Source organism: Somniosus microcephalus, chromosome 2 (genome assembly GCF_052327205.1).
Source record: "Somniosus microcephalus isolate GS21.2 chromosome 2, FLI_Smic_1.0, whole genome shotgun sequence".
NCBI lineage: Eukaryota > Metazoa > Chordata > Chondrichthyes > Squaliformes > Somniosidae > Somniosus > Somniosus microcephalus.
In genome coordinates, this window is record NC_140988.1 from 6591844 (window position 1) to 6611336 (window position 19493).

The 19493-nt window shown below is 51.1% G+C and overlaps 1 protein-coding gene across 1 annotated transcript in view; it reads left to right on the top strand.

The window, feature by feature from the left end:
• arhgef38 (Rho guanine nucleotide exchange factor (GEF) 38) overlaps positions 1-19493 on the top strand; it is a 114302-nt gene that overhangs the window by 81153 nt on the left and 13656 nt on the right. Inside the window, exons 10-11 of the mRNA XM_086006115.1 lie at positions 2745-3083; positions 9353-9511. Coding sequence (XP_085862241.1) covers positions 2745-3083; positions 9353-9511 — 498 coding nt within the window. The remainder of the gene's footprint in view (positions 1-2744; positions 3084-9352; positions 9512-19493) is intronic.

Sequence of the window (19493 nt, forward strand, 5' to 3'; positions counted from 1 at the left end):
TAAACTATTGGCGGTAGGGGAAAAGGCTCTTTGATTGGGTGGGGTGGTTGGAGATAGGCGGTCACGTGATGAAACCCTCCAGGAATAACCCAAAGGCAGTTGGCAACTCTGCTTCAGATCCCAGTGTTACTTGCCTCTCTGACCATTTTAGTCACTCGTTTCGTAGCAACCCTCCTCAGGAGATCGTCCGCAGGCGCATGGGAACACCATCGCCTCTAAGTTCCCCTCCAAGTCACACACCATCCTGACTTAGAAGTATATCGGCCGTTCCTTCATCGTCGCTGAGTCAAAATCCTGGAACTCCCTCCCTAACAGCACTGTGGGAGCACCTTCACCACACGGACTGCAGAGGTTCAAGAAGACGGCTCACCACCACCTTCTCAAGGGCAACTAGGGGTGGGCAATAAATGCTGGCCTTGCCAGCGACACCCAGATCCCATAAGCGAATAAATAAAATTTTAAAAATGTCATAAATTGTTATGCTTATCTAGGTGACAATATCAAAGCTGGAGAATGGAGCAATCCCGATCACTTCAGTATCGGCACTAAGGAGATCAGGTACAGCACGGGTCAACTGCAGATTATTAACATCTCTATCAGCCATGATCTCATTGAATGGCGCAACTGGCTTGAGGGGCTGAATGTTCCTCTACCTACCCATCTCTGAGCAGAGCACCCTCTCGCTACTGCACCAGTGTAAATATTCCTATTCAGAGAGGGCTTTAACCAAATTCTGGTCACCGCATTACAAAAAGGATATTGCAGCTATCCAAAGGATACATAAGAGGGCAACCAGAATGACTGAGGGATTTGGATTATGAGGAGCAGTTATGTAAATTGGAGATGTTCTCACTGGAAAAGGGAAAGTTGGGAGATGATCCGATTGCTGTTTCTAGGATTCTAAAGGGACGAGATAATGTAGACCGTGACAAGCTGTCTCACCTTGTCCAGAACAGTAGAACCAGAGGACACAGCCTGAGCTTGAAGGGGGGTAAAATCAAAACTAATTTGTGGTAACAATGGGGTTGATTTTGACTGGGGGGGTTCACAGCGGGAAAATAAGCCCCCTCAGGGAGATCAGTGTGAATCCCAGGATATTTATACACCCGTGCCTCGTTTAAATAATCCAGGAGTCTCCTCCCCCACCCCCACTCACACGAAGCCGGTGAGAGTGACGTCCGGGCCGGTGGGGGAGGGGCAGAAATCTGGTCAGGAGTCCGAGGACCCAAGCGAGCGGTCCCCCGGTGTAAAGTTAGTACTGGGCGGGGGAGGGGGTTCCGGGGGGGTGGTGGTGGTGGTGGCGCTGGCGCTTTGGCAACCGATGGCGGCTCTGGGAGGGAGAGGTGGATCTGGGGCTGGGGAGGTCCAAAGACTCCGAACCGGGCAAGTGGGAAACACTCCTGCTTCTTCTAGCCCTCAGAGGATGCCACTAGGAAATAATGTTTTCAAGACTTACCTTGACCTCTCTGGCCATTCCGACTCCCACCATGGTTCAACTGTTGGGGTTGGCCTATGTGATTTATATATACAACAACTTGCATTTATGTAGAACCTTTAACGTAGCAAAACGTCCCAAGGCGTTTCGCAGGCGCGATTATCAAACAAAATTTGGCACCGAGCCACATGAGATATTAGGGCAGGCGAAGGTCAAAGAGGTCGGTTTTAAGGAGCGTCTTAAAGGAGAAGAGAGAGGCGGAGAGGTTTAGGGAGGGAATTCCAGAGCTGAAGGCACAGCCGCCAATGGTGGAGCAATTAAAATCGGGGATGCTCAAGAGGGCAGAATTGGAGGAGCGCAGAGATCTCGGAGGGTTGTGTGGCTGGCGGAGGTTACAGAGATCATCAGCAAAACAAAGGAGATGATCGTGGACTACAGGAAGCGGCAGGGGGAGGGACACACCCCAATCTACATCGAAGGGGCTGAGGTGGAGAGGGTCAGCAGCTTCAAATTCCTGGGTGTATTCATTACGGAGGAACGTGGTCACATCACATCGACGTCGTAACGAAGAAGGCATGCCAACGCCTGTTCTTCCTCAGGAGACTGAAGAAATTTGGAATGGCCCCCCAGATTCTCACCAACTTCTACTGGTGCACCATCGAGAGTATCCTGTCTGGCTGCATCACTACCTGGTATGGCAACTGCACCGCCACAGACCGCAAGGCTCTACAGATGGTGGTGAAAGCTGCACAACATACTATAGGAATTAAACTACCTGCTGTGCAGGATATCTACCCCAAGAGGTGCCGGGGGAAGGCCCTGAGAATCATTAAAGACGTGAGCCACCCCAGCCACAACCTCTTCGCCCTGCTCCCGTCCGGTAAGAGATACCGAAGCATACGGTCTCGTACCAGCAGGTTTCGAAACAGCTTCTACCCCCAGGCCATAAGACTCATGAACATATAATTTATTATTATTTATTACTTTTGTTTTATTTATTATTACTGTATTTCTATTAGTATTTTTATCATTGTTATGCCATATTTATTCCAATGTTGGGAGGACTCGTAAAAATCAACATTTCATTGTGCAGTACACACGTTTGCTGCATATATGACAAATAAAATTGAATTGAATTGAATAGGGAGGTGGGGGGGGGGGGCCGAGGGCCACGGAGGGATTTGGAGACAAGGATGAGGATTTTAAATGTGAGGCGTTGCCGGACCGGAAGCCGATGTGGTTCAGACAATCTGTTTGGGTTCTAGCTCAAGTCTAATATCTTACGAGTGTTTTTATTTTTTCATCGTAGAAAGACCATTTGGAGAGGTTGGTTGTGATGCCGCTCGCTACGCTGCAAGTCCTATTTTCGGTTCCGCAGAAACTCGTACAGAAGCGCTATGACAAGCTGCTCGATTACGTCAGCTCCCTCAAGCAGTCAGAAAGCGTGAGGGACAAGAAGGCGGCGGAGGAACTGAACCAGGCGAAGAAAGACTACCAAGCGCTGAACGCGCAGTTGGTGGAGGAGCTTCAGAAATTTAACAAAGCGGCGAAGAAAATTCTAATTAACTGCATCTGTTGCTTTATGGCTGTCTTCAGGGACCTCATGACTTCAGCGCTCCAGGCCTCTCCATCCGTGAAGAACACACTGGTGGGTTTTAGTCTGCGGGGAGGCGGTTGGTTTGAATATTCTATCCCGAAACCTTTTTTTTAGGACATATCTATTCCGCAACACCAAAGTTCTGATTGCTCACCTTGGAGGACAAGATACACCCAGCAGTTTCTCTGGAATGTGTAATTAGATCCTCCCTGCCAATGTAATCAGTTACAAAGTGTAATTCGAGCCATTCTGACTGCCTACTCCAGACAGAACATAACATAAGAAATAGGAGCAGGAATAACAACAGAAAATGCTGGAAAAACTCAGCAGGCCAGGGCAGCATCCGTGGAGAGAGAAACAGAGTTAACGTTTCAGGATATAATATTTTGGGATAGAATATTTTGAGATAGAATATTCTATCTTCGACCTGAAACGTTAACTTTGTTTCTCTCTCCACCGATGTTGCCTGGCCTGCTGAGTTTTTCCAGCGTTTTCTGTTGTTATTTCGGATTTCCAGCATCCGCAGTATATTGCTATCGTATTAGGAGCAGGAGTCGGCCATTCGGCCCCTCGAGCCTGCTCCGCCATTCAATAAGATCATGGCTGATCCTCTACCTCATCTCCACTTTCCCGCCCGATCCCCATATCCCTTGATTCCCTTAATATCCAAAAATCTATCGATCTCTGTCTTGAATATACTCAATGACTGAGCCTCCACAGCCCTCTGGGGTAGAGAATTGCAAAGATTCACCACCCTCTGAGTGAAGAAATTTCTCCTCATCTCAGTCCTAAATGGCCTCCCAGCATTAACCCTGTCAAGGCCTGTAAGAATTTTATATGTTTCAATGAGATCACCTCTCATTCTTCTAAACTCTAGAGAATATAGGCCTAGTCTACTCAATCTCTCCTCATAGGACAATCCTCCCATCCCAGGAACCAGTCTGGTGAACCTTCGTTGCACTCCCTTTATGGCAAGTATATCCTTCCTTAGGTAAGGAGACCAAAACTGTCCACAATACTCCAGGTGTGGTCTCACCAGGGCCCTATATAATTGCAGTAAGACATCTTTACTCTTATATTCAAATCCTCTTGTAATAAAGGCCAGCAGACCATTTGCTTTCCTAATTGCTCACCTGGAACAGACAGGGCTCGCCCTCGCGGGTTACGACCTTCTCCCACCCCCTGCCCAAGTTCCTGACCTCCTCCTCCTCCGATTCCCTCTCTCTCTCCTCCTCCGATTCTCTTTCTCTCTCCCCCTCCGATTCCCTCTCTCTCTCCTCCGATTCTCTCTCTCACCCTCCGATTCCCCCTCTCTCTCTCCCCCTCCGATTCCCCCTCTCTCTCTCTCTCTCCCCCTCCGATTCCCCCTCTCTCTCTCTCTCTCCCCCTCCGATTCCCCCTCTCTCTCTCTCTCTCCCCCTCCGATTCCCCCTCTCTCTCTCTCTCCCCCTCCGATTCCCCCTCTCTCTCTCTCTCCCCCTCCGATTCCCCCTCTCTCTCTCTCTCCCCCTCCAATTCCCTCTCTCTCTCCTCCGATTCTCTCTCCCCCCCTCCGATTCCCTCTCTCTCTCTCTCCCCCTCCGATTCCCCCTCTCTCTCTCTCTCCCCCTCCGATTCTCTCTCTCTCCCCCTCCGATTCTCTCTCTCCCCCTCCGATTCCCCCTCTCTCTCTCTCTCCCCCTCCGATTCTCTCTCTCCCCCTCCGATTCCCCCTCTCTCTCTCTCCCCCTCTCCGATTCCCTCTCTCTCTCCTCCGATTCTCTCTCTCTCCCCCGTCCGATTCTCTCTCTCCCCCTCCGATTCTCTCTCTCTCTCCCTCTCTGATTCCCCCTCTCCCCCTCCGATTCCCCCTCTCTCTCTCTCCTCCTCCAATTCTCTCTCTCTCCTCCGATTCCCTCTCTCTCCTCCGATTCTCTCTCTCTCTCTCTCCTCCGATTCTCTCTCTCTCTCTCCCCCTCCGACCCCCCCTCTCTCTCCCCCTCCGATCCCCCCTCTCTCTCTCCCCCTCCGATTCTCTCTCTCTCTCTCTCTCCTCCTCCGATTCCCTCTCTCTCTCTCTCCTCCTCCGATTCTCTCTCTCTCTCCTCCGATTCTCTCTCTCTCTCTCTCTCTCTCTCTCTCCCCCTCCGACCCCCCCTCTCTCTCCCCCTCCGACCCCCCCTCTCTCTCTCCCCCTCCGACCCCCCCTCTCTCTCCCCCTCCGACCCCCCCCTCTCTCCCCCTCCGATCCCCCCTCTCTCTCTCCCCCTCCGACCCCCCCTCTCTCTCTCCCCCTCCGATCCCCCCTCTCTCTCTCCCCCTCCGACCCCCCCTCTCTCTCTCCCCCTCCGATCCCCCCTCTCTCTCTCCCCCTCCGACCCCCCCTCTCTCTCTCCCCCTCCGATCCCCCTCTCTCTCTCTCTCTCTCTCTCTCTCCCCCTCCGATCCCCCCTCTCTCTCTCCCCCTCCGATCCCCCCTCTCTCTCTCTCTCCCCCTCCGACCCCCCTCTCTCTCTCCCCCTCCGATCCCCCTCCGATCCCCCCTCTCCCTCTGAACCTCTCCGCCCCCCCAGCCAGCACGGATCCAGTGATGGGCCTTCTCCCACGGAGCTTAAGGAAGGAATGGCCCGTGCTGCAGGTTTCAATTGTTGGGTACTGTGCATGCGTGGCCTTGGTAAACAGCACGCATGTGCAGGAGGGGATCAGTTGCGTGTGCGCCGCTCCAGTATACCACAAAAAAAAGGCCACAAAAATGTTCGTGCAGATAATCACTTTGATGTTTTTTAAACATACTATTGAAATTTCCCATTGTATTCCTCATGGCAAGTCAAAGGATGATTTAGAAATATAGCAGATTAAGGGATGATCCACTTGAGGTGTTTAAGATGATTAAAGGAGTTGATGGGGTCGAGAGAGAGAAACTATTTCCTCTGGTGGGGGGAGTCCAGAACAAGGGGGCAGAACCTTAAAATTAGAGCCCGGCCGTTCAGGGGTGATGTCAGGAAGCACTTCTTCACATAAAAACAGAAAATGCTGGGAACGCTCAGCAGGTCAGGCAGCATCTGTGGAGAGAGAAACAGAGTTAACGTTTCAGGCCGGTGACCTTTCGGCAGAACTGGAACCGGTTGGAGATGGAACAGGTTTTAAGCAAGTACAGAGGCAGGGAAAGAGGGGAGGGGAGGAACGAAGAAAAGGGACGGTCTGTGATAGGGTGGAAGGCAGGAGAGATTAAATGACAAAAGGGATGATTGTACAAAGCAAAAAGGAGATGGTAATGGGACAAGTAAAGAAACAAAAGATGGGTCCAGAGGAGGTGTAAACGGGAATGGCAGAATCATCAGCAACAGCTGAAGTCTGAAAAAATTAGAGCGGAGGTTGTGATCTGAAATTGTTCTTCAGACAAAGGCTCCTGCTTGTAGTTCCAACAGCCTTGCCCTATATTCGTGGTGCTAAAAATAACTTATTTACAGTCTTTAAAAGAGATATTTATTATGTACAGCTACATAATATATCAAATTCCTATCAACTGCGTGCACTGACTATGTCACACTTTCTGTGTCAGGAATTTTGCCAAATTTTGTGACAATACGAACACTTTGTAACACCTGCAGTCACAGCTGGAAGTTAACACCCATTAGCATTACTTTTGTTGGCCCACACATCAGCCCTCCTTTACTATACACTCCTCTTACAGTAGGTGGCACTGCTAGCTTTCTCTCATCGCCTCTCTTACCTTTAGCTTCCTTGATCGGAATCTGATGCCATTTTCATAGAATCACACAGCACAGAAGGAGGCCATTCGGCCCATCGTGCCTGTGCCGGCTCTTTGAAAGAGCTCTCCAATCAGTCCCGCTCCCCCCCCCCCACCCCCGCTCTTTCCCCCAGAGCCCTGCAAATTTTTCCTTTTCAAGTATTTATCCCAATTCCCTTTTGAAAGTTACTACAGGTTGACTATCCCTTATCCGAAAACCTTGGGACCAGCTGTGTTTCGGTTTTGGGAAATTTTCGGATTTCAGAAGGTATTATTTCAGACTGGGAAACTCTGAACATTAAATTAATTTGGTAATTAGTATTTGTATTTAATATAAATTTTAAAAGTTCAGGCTACCTCTTGCGACTGTTCCGGGTCTCATTCCCCTTCCTGCTTCTCTGTGCTGCCGCTCACAGTCTGTTTACAGCTCCCCCTGCTCCGTGTCTCATTCCCCTTCCTGCTTCTCTGAATTCCTTGACTTAGCTGGGGTCTGGGGCTCGACTGCCGCCGCCAGTTGTGGGAAAGCCGGATATCGGCTGACTCCTACGTTAAGCTGGCCCGCAAATCAGGTCGGCGGGGGGGGGGAAAGAATATCGGACGGGCCGCTGCAGCTATCGGACGGGCCGCTGTATTGTTGGGTTCACTCTACCGGTACCTCCTTCACACTGCCCGGCTCGGCCTGCAATCTCCTACCCAGGAGGGAACTCTGTGACCCTCTGCCCTGCTCACAGGGAAAGGCAGAGCTCCCTCAGTCACACTTAACATTGAGAGCGAAGGCCGGCGTGTCGACAATCTGCAGGAATTCTTGTTCTGGGCCCTGGAGGACCACTCCTGTCATGTTTTGCGCCACTCTGGTCATGTCGTGCGCACGACTTACACTGAACGAAAAAACTTGAGGTTTTCGGTTTTCGGAAGTTCGGATAAAGGATCCTGTATTGAATCTGCTCCCACCGCCCTTTCAGGCAGCGCGTTCCAGATCACAACATAGAAACATAGAAGATAGGAGCAGGATTAGGTCATTCAGAACTCGTCGCGTAAAAATAATTCACCTCATCTCCACTCTGGTTCTTTTGCCTCGAGTGTATAGAAAGTGCCAAAGCACGTATCTGGAGCTTTTAGCTCCTTTTTGGTGCTGTTCTTCTACTTAGATTTTGCTGCCTTAAATATGCTCAGGGTTTCCCTCTTCTCTTTGCTCTGCCCAAGAATCAAATGAAGAGGTCAGCAGGAATGCCGTTTCATCCCCACTGCTTGGAATGTGTGCTTCACATTTTTTCCGCATTCTCGATAATCAGTTGGTGTCATGCCAGAGGACACAGACTTAATGTCACACCCCCATCCACATCAATGGGGCGGAGGTGGAAAGGGTGGCCAGCTTTAAGTTCCTCGGAGTCCACATCACGGAAGACCTCTCCTGGTCCCTCAACACCTCCTCTCTGGTGAAGAAGGCCCAGCAGCGCCTATATTTCTTGAGGAGGCTGAAGGGATGTAATCTGTCACCCCTGATCCTCTCTAACTTCTACCGCTGCACTATAGAGAGCATCCTGACAAACTGTATCACGGTATGGTATGGCAGCTGTAGCTCCCATGACCGGAAAGCCCTGCAGCGGGTAGTCAAAACTGCCCAACGCATTACCGGCACCCGGCTACCGACCATAGAGCATATATATCAGAAACGCTGCCTACGGAGGGCACGGTCCATCATCAAAGACCCTACCCACCCCAGCCACAGTCTGTTCGCCCTCCTACCATCTGGAAGACGCTACAGATGCATTCGCACCTGTACGACCAGATTTAGGAACAGCTTCTTTCCCAGGGCTGTCATCCTACTGAACTCCACAAATAAACACTAAAGCCTGCACATCTGCCAATGCACTTTATTATGGTCATATTTATGCTAATATACTGCAAGCCAAATGTATAAATGTATGCTGAATGTTTAAGTGTCCTAATCCAAATTGTACACTCTCGGGAGCCGCAAGCCTACATTTCGTTGTACTGCACTTGTGCACTAACAATGACAATAAAAGTTGATTTGATTTGATTTGATTTGATTGTAATTGACAAAAGAACCAGGGGGGAGATGAGTAGACTTTTTTTACGCAGCGAGTTGTTGTGATCTGGAACGCGCTGCCTGAAAGGGCGGAGGGAGCAGATTCAATAGTAACTTTCAAAAGGGAATTGGATAAATACTTGAAAAGGAAAAATGTGCAGGGCTGAGGGGAAAGAGCAGGGGGGGAGTGGGACTAATTGGAGAGCTCTTTCAAAGAGCCGGCACAGGCACTGATGTAAGAAAACTACTAGGCACTTGGTCTAAGCGTTAAACAAAGCTTTAATCAACTGTTTTACAACATGGAGGTCTAGTTGTGTCCTTCACTAGTTCCTGTTAAGAATGTCCTGCGCAAGCTGGGCCCGTGTCCGAGTATTTATACTCTCCCTGGACAGCGCCACCCGCAGGCCGCTCAGTATTATTTCATAAGTCTTTCTTTCATGAATGACTGATTCATGTCAGGCACGAAGGGCCGATTGGCCTCCTCCTGTGCTGTATCATTCGATGAATACTGACGATTCGTACCTTGTTTCTTCGTTGTAGGTTTCTCCTTCAGGGAACGTTCGAGACAGGCAAAAGCAAGCCATTGAAGAAATTCAGAAATTGTCGTTTGGAAAGGAATTCAGTGGTGGGTCTCAGAGGGCGATTGAAAGGAGGGCCAGTTTAGAGGAGCGCTCAAAGAAGCGATCATCTGCCTCCATGGTTAGTGACACGTTAGATGCACAAGTGCGGTTTTATAAATGTGAAAGAAAAGTCTAAAATGCCCTACTTGCCAGCTGGCACATCCCATTCTTGGCAGTTTAGTGCGGAGGATGATTACCAACATTGTACTATAGCAGATCGTGCACCCAACACATTATTGGTAGCCTAAAGTAGTAGTTCAGCTGCCTGGGCCCTAAGCTCTGAAATTCCCTCCCTAAACCTCTCCGCCTCTCTTTCCTCCTTTAAGACGCTCCTTACAACCTACCTCTTTGACCAAGCTTTTGGTCACCTGTCCTAATATCTCCTTATGTGGCTCGGTGTCAAATTCTGTTTGATAATCGCTCCTGTGAAGCGCCTTGGGACCTTTTACTATGTTAAAGGCGCTACATAAATGCAAGTTGTTGTTAACGTCTTCCTGTATCCGATTGGTTTGTTTCATGGGATTTAGCCAATTGACTGTGGTCAAAGGACAAAGCTTGCAGTCAAACATAGTAACGTGATCAACAATTCAGCATTTTTAACATTTGAATCCTCGCTGCCCTTTTCTCAAGGGCTCTGGCCCTCTTCTTCCTGTTTCACTTCAACTCTGACTCATTTTTCTGATCTTCCAGTTCTTTATAACGGGCTTGTCAAGAAAATCTGCCACATCATTTGAAAATTCAAGAACTCTCGCCCCTCAAAAAGCTGAGATCAACTGAAAATTTCAAAAGCTGCGGTTGACAGATTTTTGCGAGGCAAGGGTATTAAGGGTTACGAGACCAAGGCGGGCAGATGGAAACACTTCTTCACACAAAGTGTGGGACTCTCTCACAAACCGCTGTAGATACTAGCTCAATTCATCATTTTAAATCTGAGATCAATGGATTTTTGCTAGATCACAGATTCCCTCAGTACTGCACTGGAGTGTCAGCATAGATTTTTGTGCTCAAGTCTCTTGAACCAACAACCTTCTGAGTCAGAGGCGAGGGTGCTGCCCACTGAGCCATGGCTGACACTTATCAGGCCATGAGCTTCACAGAATTTCTACCCTCTAGTCTCTCTGCCAATAATCTTTATAATTATTAGTACCGTCATCAAGACTACTGCTCTCTCTAAAGCATAGGAAAGTAACACCTTGGTAATATCGTCCGCCTCCACCCCTGCCTCAGCTCATCCGCTGCTGAAACCCTCTGTGGTAAACCACTGTTTGTATTCCTGTTTGTCCTGTTTGTATTCCACTGTGTACATGCCTGGACATGCCTCGGCTGACTCCTCCCACAGGTCCTAGTATAAAGGTGACTGCTCCCCAGCCCTTAGTATCATGGACCGGTCGACCACGCGAGGCAGACCTCCATTCTGTTGTTAATAAAAGCCTTTGGTTACTCTTCTAACTCTCAGTCTTTTATGAGTAATTGATAGCGCATCAATTTTATTAACAACATTTTTATAATGGAGAAGATCCTCACACCAGCATGCCTGGACTTAGATCATCGGGAGGCGGACTCATCCACCAAGTTTACTCACTGGCTTAAGTGTTTCGAAAAATTCCTGACCGCCTCCGAAGCAATCAAATCGGACGAGGACAAACTGGATGTCCTGACCTCCAAAGTGAACCACCGAGTGTACTCGGTCATCCAAGACGCGACCTCGTACGCGGACGCTATCAAGCTCCTCAAGGACCAGTACACGCGCCCAGTGAACGAAGTGTACGCCAGGCACCTCCTGGGGAGTCGTAAACAACAACCTGGGGAATCGACCGTGGAATACCTTCAGGCACTGTCTGTGCTTGGCCGGGCCTGTGGTTGTAAGGATGTAAAGGCCGCCGTGTACACAGAGGAACTTATCCGGGACGCTTTTGTAGCGGGCCACAGATCCAATTACACCCGACAGCGACTGTTGGAGCAGAGTAACCTCGACCTCAATAAGGCCTCTGAACTCGCACTATCGTTGGATGCAGCCTACCAGGGCATGGATGCCTACTCCTCTGCACCGTGGACGCCGCGGGGAATGACAGCCTGGGACACGGTAGGACCGCCTCATAGCGCCGTGCCACCCCAGCCACACCCCAACAACGGCCCAACTACCGCAGCAGTGTCCCAAGGCCAGACAGCAGTGCCCCAAGGCCAGAAATGCTACTTCTGTGGCCAGGCAAAACACCCCAGAGCGCGCTGCCCGGCGAAAAACGCGATCTGCTCGGGCTGCGGGAAGAAGGGACACTACGCTAGCGTCTGCAGGGCCAAAGCCACCCCGAACCCCAGCAGCGCCGCGTGTGGGCCATGCGGGCCGCCATCTTGGACCTCCCCGGCCATGTGCGAATCACCGGTACAGCAGCCATTTTGGACGCCTCCAGCCACATGGGGATCATGGACGCCGCCATCTTGGACGACAGCCGGGACGCAGCAGGCCCCCGACACCGCCTCATCTGATACCCGCAGCGACACACCGACCCCTACGCTGGCATCCGTTACACTGGACCAAGCGAGACCGCACCAACTGGCCAGTTCCACAATGGACATTAAGGTAAATGGTCACGATACAATCTGCCTTTTTGACTCTGGGAGCACGGAGAGCTTCATCCACCCCGACACGGTGCGGCGTTGCTCTCTCCCAGTCCTGCCTGCGCAACAGCGGATTTCTATGGCCTCCGAGTCCCAGTCGGCGGACATCGGCGGCTACTGCGTGGTGACACTCGTAGTAGACGGGACCGTGTACGATCATTTTAAACTTCTGGTCCTGCCTGACCTCTGCGCTGCCGTCCTGCTGGGGTTAGATTTTCAGTGCCACCTTAAAAGTGTTACGATGGCGTACGGTGGACCCCTACCCCCACTCACAGTCCGCAGCCAGCAGCTTCCAAACTGCCCGCCGCGCACCAGGTGCAACCTCTCCACACTCAGAGTCACCCCCCCCCCAACTGTTTGCTAACCTCACCCCCGACTGTAAGCCCATCGCCACAAAGAGCAGGCGATACAGTGCCGGGGACAGGGTTTTCATTAAAACCGAAGTGGAGCGGCTCCTGAAAGAAGGGATTATTGAGGGCAGCACCAGCCCCTGGCGAGCCCAGGTTGTGGTCGTTAAGACCGGCGAGAAGCAGCGCCTGGTCATCGACTACAGCCAGACAATAAATCGCTACACCCTGCTGGACGCCTACCCACTCCCCCGTATAGCTGATATGGTCAACCAGATCGCGCAGTACCGCGTCTTCTCGACCATTGACCTGAAATCAGCGTACCACCAGCTCCCCATCCGCCCTGAGGACCGCCAGTACACTGCCTTTGAGGCAAACGGCCGCCTCTATCACTTCCTTAGGGTTCCCTTTGGCGTCACCAACGGGGTCTCCGTCTTCCAAAGGGAGATGGACCGGATGGTAGATCAAAATTCGTTGCAGGCCACTTTCCCATATCTGGACAATGTGACCATCTGCGGCTGTGACTTGCAGGACCATGACGCAAACCTCGAAAAATTCCTCCGCACCGCCCAACTCCTAAACCTGACATATAACAAGGAGAAGTGCATATTCCGCACAAACCGCCTCGCCATCCTTGGCTGTGTTGTGGAACACGGAGTCATCGGCCCCGACCCCGACCGGATGCGTCCCCTTATGGAACTTCCACTGCCCCACTGCCTCAAGGCCCTGAAGAGGTGCCTAGGGTTTTTCTCCTATTACGCCCAGTGGGTCCCCTACTATGCGGACAAGGCCCGTCCGCTGATCAAGTCCACCTCTTTTCCCTTGACGGCAGAGGCCCGCTTAGCCTTCCACCGTATCAAGGAGGACATTGCCAAAGCCACCATGCACGCAGTGGACGAATCCATCCCCTTCCAGGTGGAAAGCGACGCGTCTGACTTTGCCCTGGCCGCTACCCTCAATCAGGCGGGGAGACCCGTGGCCTTCTTTTCACGAACCCTCCAAGGCCCGGAGACCAGACACTCCGCTGTTGAGAAGGAGGCCCAGGCGATTGTGGAGGCTGTGCGTCATTGGAGGCACTACCTGGCCGGAAAACGATTTACCCTGCTCACTGACCAGCGTTCAGTTGCTTTTATGTTTAACAACAAGCAGAGGGGCAAAATCAAAAATGACAAGATCTTGAGGTGGAGAATCGAACTTTCCACCTACAACTACGAGATCTTGTACCGGCCCGGGAAGCTAAATGAACCCCCGGATGCGCTATCGCGTGGCACCTGCGCCAGCGCGCAGATCGATAGACTGCGGGCCCTCCACAATGACCTCTGCCACCCGGGGGTCACCAGGTTCTTCCACTTCATCAAGGCCCGCAACCTGCCTTACTCTATTGAGGAGGTCAGGACCATGACCAGGAACTGCCAAGTCTGCGCTGAGTGCAAACCGCACTTTTATAGACCAGACAGGGCCCACCTGATAAAAGCCACTCGCCCCTTCGAGCGCCTGAGCGTCGATTTTAAAAGGCCTCTCCCCTCCTCCGACCGCAATGTGTACTTCCTCAATATTATTGATGAGTACTCCCGTTTCCCGTTCGCCTTCCCCTGCCCGGACATGACCAGTGCCACGGTCATTAAATGTCTGAACAACCTCTTCACCCTGTTCGGCTTCCCCAGCTATATCCATAGCGACCGGGGCTCATCGTTTATGAGCGACGAACTCCGTCAGTACCTGCTAACTAGGGGTATTGCCACAAGCAGGACCACCAGTTACAACCCCCGGGGGAACGGACAGGTGGAAAGAGAAAATGCGACAGTTTGGAAGGCCGTCCTGCTAGCCTTAAAGTCTAGGGGCCTTCCAACCTCCCGCTGGCAGGATGTGCTCCCCGATGCGCTCCACTCTATTCGGTCACTGCTCTGCACTGCCACTAACGCCACCCCTCATGAGAAAATGTTGGTCTTCCCAAGGAAGTCCACATCGGGGACATCGCTACCGCCATGGCTGACGTCCCCAGGGCCGGTCCTACTGAGAAGACACGTGAGGACCCATAAAACGGACCCCCTGGTCGAGAGGGTCGACCTCCTCCACGCCAACCCCCAGTATGCTTACATCGCATACCCGGACGGGCGGGAGGACACAGTCTCCATAAGAGACCTTGCACCCTCGGGGGCCGCAGTAACCCACTACCCACTACCACCCCCCCCCCACGATCCGATATCCAGCCCCAGCAGACGGCAGGCCTGGGCCCCGCGACCCGCTCGACATCTACGAGGACGACACGCCTGTGCCACAGTCTACGCTGGACTCGACGCCGGAAACTTCACTACCCCTGCCGTCGCCACGCAGATCACAGCGGCAGACAAGACCTCCGGAGAGACTCCAATACACTAACTTTTAATACACTTCACCCCGCCGGACTCAATTTTAAACAAGGGGTGAATGTGGTAAACCACTGTTTGTATTCCTGTTTGTCCTGTTTGTATTCCACTGTGTACATGCCTGGACATGCCTCGGCTGACTCCTCACACAGGTCCTAGTATAAAGGTGACTGCTCCCCAGCCCTTAGTATCATGGACCGGTCGACCACGCGAGGCAGACCTCCATTCTGTTGTTAATAAAAGCCTTTGGTTACTCTTCTAACTCTCAGTCTTTTATGAGTAATTGATAGCGCATCACCCTCATCCATGCCTTTGTTACCTCTAGACTTGACTATTCCAACGCACTCCTGGCTGACCTCCCACATTCCACCCTACGTAAACTTGAGGTCATCCAAAACTCGGCTGCCCGTGTCCTAACTCGCACCAAGTCCCGTTCGTCCATCACCCCCTGTGCTCGCTGACCTACATTGGCTCCCGGGTTAAGCAGCACCTCGATTTCAAAATTCTCATCCTTGTTTTCAAATCCCACCATGGCTTCGCCCCCTCCCTATCTCTGTAATCTCCTTCAGCCCCACAACCCTCCGAGATATCTGCACTCCTCTAATTCTGCCCTCTTGAGCATCCCTGATTATAATCGCTCAACCATTGGCGGCCGTGCTTTCTGTTGCCTGGGCCCTAAGCTCTGGAATTCCCTCCCTAAACCTCTCCGCCTCTCTACCTCTCTTTCCTCCTTTAAGACGCTCCTTAAAACCTACCTCTTTGACCAAGCTTTTGGTCACCTGCCCTAATTTATCCTTATGTGGCTCGGTGTAAAAAATGTTGTCTTTTAATACTCCTGTGAAGCGCCTTGGGACGTTTTACTATGTTAAAGGCGCTGTATAAATACACATTGTTGTTGTTGTAGTAGGAACAGGAGGAGGTCATTCAGCCCCTCGAGCCTGTTATATAGGAACAGGAGGAGGCCATTCAGCCGCTTGAGCCTGTTCCGCCATTCAATGGGATCATGGCTGATCTGTATCTTAACTCCATCCACCTGCCTTGGCTCCATATCCTTTTATACCCTTGTCTGGCAAAAATCTAGTGATTTCAGATCTGTGTTCCTATGTTCCTTATGTTCTTATACCACTCACAGTTTCATGGTTGGATCAGTGCATCCTGAACTCCCAGTTTTCTATCGAGGCAAGTGAGACTCCACACCAGGTCTGCGAACTTGTAAAATTAACCCTGCAGTTTCTTCCGGTCTCTTGCAAGTCCAGCCAACAGTTATGAAGGCTCCACCCTTAGCTCTTTTTCATTTATTGAAATTCTGTTTCCTCTGATCACAAACAGAACTCTCCCATCTCCACTGATAAAGCTGTCTTCAAGAACCTCAGCTTTGCCTTCTCCCTAAAGCCCATGTCTGTCCAAGATTTAATAAAAGGCTCCCATACCTGGGGAGGTTCTTCTGCCACTTCAGGACAGGAGACAAGAGACAGAGGGGGAAAAATTCAGTTGGTTGCGCCACCCATTAGCGCCTTAAGAGGGCGCTAAGTGGGGCGCAAGCCAACTAGCGCCCGGGCGCGGCACTGCCCACGCCTCCCGCTAAATTCCACGGGACGTTAGTGGTGGCGCTAACCGTTAGCGCTGCGCCGCTGCCAATGACATCATCGGTGTGCGCAGCGCCCTGCTGGCGCCCCAGCTGCGATATTCGGCAGCACCCCCTGATTTACCGCCGGACGCTATGTCCGACAGGGTCAGGGGGGCCTACCTGCGTCCGGGGAGGCGCAAATTAAAGGCGAGGTGCGGGGCGGCCATTTTTGTTGTTGGCCGCCTGCCATCACCTGCCTGCGCTCCTGTCCCCGGCCTCCTGAACCACCCCCCCCCCACCCCCCGCGGAGTGCCGGCTGTGCTCCAAGAGCCCGGCACTTCTCCTCGGTGCCGGGCTCTTTTGCCTGCGCTCCCGATCCCCGGGGGCCCAGCTGGGCCCCAGATCGCACTGCACAAGGCCCCTCCCCTTTAAGAAGGGGAGGAAGGCCTGCAATACCGCAGTGCGACACGATATACACTCGCAGCGCCCCAAGAGGGATGCGGGGTGCCTCCAGTAGCGCCGCGCTTCCCTTTGGGACGCAAATGACCAATTTCCGGTGCGGGGGCGCGAATGTTTCCGGGGCGCTACTTTTAGCGCCCTGGCGAGGCTGACGCCCCAAACGGGGCTACACTCAATTTCTCCCCCAGATTGACATCTGTCAGGAGCCATCTCACTCAGGTCTAACATCCAACCTCTCTCTCCCTCTCTCGCTCTCGCTCTCGCTCTCTCTTTCACACTTGCTCATTTTCTCTCACTCACCTTCACTCTCTTTTCTCCCTCCCTCTTCTTCTGTCATAATCTTTCTTGTCTGTCTCTATTTTATCAATGGTGCTATGGTTCTCACTGTTCTGAATTTTATTCTCCTGTTCCTTATTACCTCAAAATATTTCACCTTTTTCCTTCTCTCATTCTCTCTGGCTCAGTGGGTCACACTCTCCTCTCTGAGTCAGAAGGTTGTGGGTTTAAATCCCACTCCAGACACTTGAGCACAAAAATCTAGGCCAACACTCCCAGTGCAGTACAGGAAACTTTCGATTAACCGGCCCCTAAATAACCGGAAATGTCGGTTAACCGGCAAAATTCAGGAGTCGGTTTCAGCTAACTTTTATAACTTTTATTACTTGCACAGCAACAAATTGAGGAAGGCAAGGGTTTGGCTGCAGCTGTTGCTAAGCTACAGAGACGCTTGCAACTTGTGGACGTTCAGCAACAGGGTTTGTTGCTTCATACGGAGCTCTAAGGTCCGTATCTTTCACTATAGCGTTCGGTTATCCGGAATTGTTGCTGAACCGGCACCACGTTGGTCCCGTCTGTGCCGGATACCAGAAAGTTTCCTGTACTGAGTGAGTGCTGCACTGTTGGAGGTGCCGTCTTTTGGATGAGACGTTAGACCTCTCGGGTGTACGTACAAGATCCCATGGCACTATTTCTAAGATGAGCAGGGGAGTTCTCCCTGGTGACCTAGCCAATATTTATCCCTCAACCGCCATCACTAAAAAAAGATTATCTGGTCATTATCGCATTGCTGTTTGTGGGAGCTTGCTGTGTTTCCTACATTACAACAGTGACCACACTTTGGGATGTCCGGTGGTCGTGAAAGACGCTATATAATGTAGGTCTTTCTCTTCACTGAGTTAAAATTAAGACTCATCACACCCACTCCTACACTGACTCATCACACCCACTCCTACACTGACTCATTCTTTTCTAAGACCCCCAAACTATGGAATTCCTTCCCCCCCCCCCTACAATGTTCAGGATATTAAATTCCAAATTTGGTCCCACCTAAATCACTGCTATTTATACTCCCTTCCTTTTCCCGCAATAGTTCTCCGCTCCTCTCCTCCTTCTCCGAGTGTGTTGATTCCTTGCGAGGATACAGTTCCAAGACTCTAGTACCCTGTCCATAGAAACATAGAAGATAGGAGCAGGAGTCGGCCATTCGGCCCCTCGAGCCTGCTCCGCCATTTAATGAGATCATGGCTGATCATCCAAATTCAGTACCCTGTCCCTGCTTTCTCCCCATATCCCTTGATCCCTTTAGCCTTAAGAAATATATCTAACTCCTTCTTGAATATATTTAATGAATTGGCCTCTACTGCCTTCTGTGGTAGAGAATTCCACAGGTTCACCACTCTCTGGGTGAAGAAATTCCTCCTCATTTCTGTCCTAAATGGCTTACCCTTTATCCTTAGACTGTGACCCCTGGTTCTGGACTCTCCGACCATTGGGAACATCCTTCCTGCATCTAGTCTGTCTAGTCCTGTTAGAATTTTATAAGTTTCAATGAGATCCCCTCTCATTCTTCTAAACTCCAGCGAGTACAAGCCCAATCGACCCAATCTCTCCTCATACATCATTCCTGCCATCCCAGGTATCAGCCTGGTGAATCTTCGCTGAACTCCTTCCATGGCAAGAACATCCTTCCTCAGATAAGGCGACCAAAACTGCACACAATACTCAAGGTGTGGTCTCACCAAGGCCCTGTACAACTGCAGCAAGACATCCTTGTTCCTGTACTCAAACCCTCTCGCTATGACATCCAAGTAGCCATCCTTGATGGCCGAGCCTAGAGAGTGAGCTATTTAACTGTGGGAAGGGTGGCATCACGTCCAATACTAATGCTGTCCTCGCCGTTCAGATTCAAACCCAAGTCTGGCACATAAAAAGGGCAGAATCATTTGCAATTAGAGCTCTTTGCTTAATTAGCTGCAAACACTCCTAATGGGAATCATCTGACTGGGGTGCAGTAAGCTTCTTTTAAATACAGTACCTTCGCCTGGAAATGTTTACTGTAGCCAAATTTATAGATTTTTTTTGTTATTTTCTTGCTAGATTTTACTTCCTCTTTTCTCATGAGCAACGACTTCCGTCCTGACACATGATTCCACGAGCATAGGATCATAGAAATCTACGGCACCGAAGGAGGCCATTCGGCCCATCGTGTCTGTGCTGGCCGACAAAGAGCTCTCCAGCCTAATCCCACTTTCCAGCTCTTGGTCCGTAGCCCTGCAGGTTACGGCGCTTCAGGTGCATATCCAAGTACTTTTTAAATGTGATGAGGGTTTCTGCCTCTCCCACCCTTTCAGGCAGTGAGTTCCAGACCCCCACCACCCTCTGGGTGAAAAAAGTTCTCCTCAACTCCCCTCTAATCCTTCTACCAAT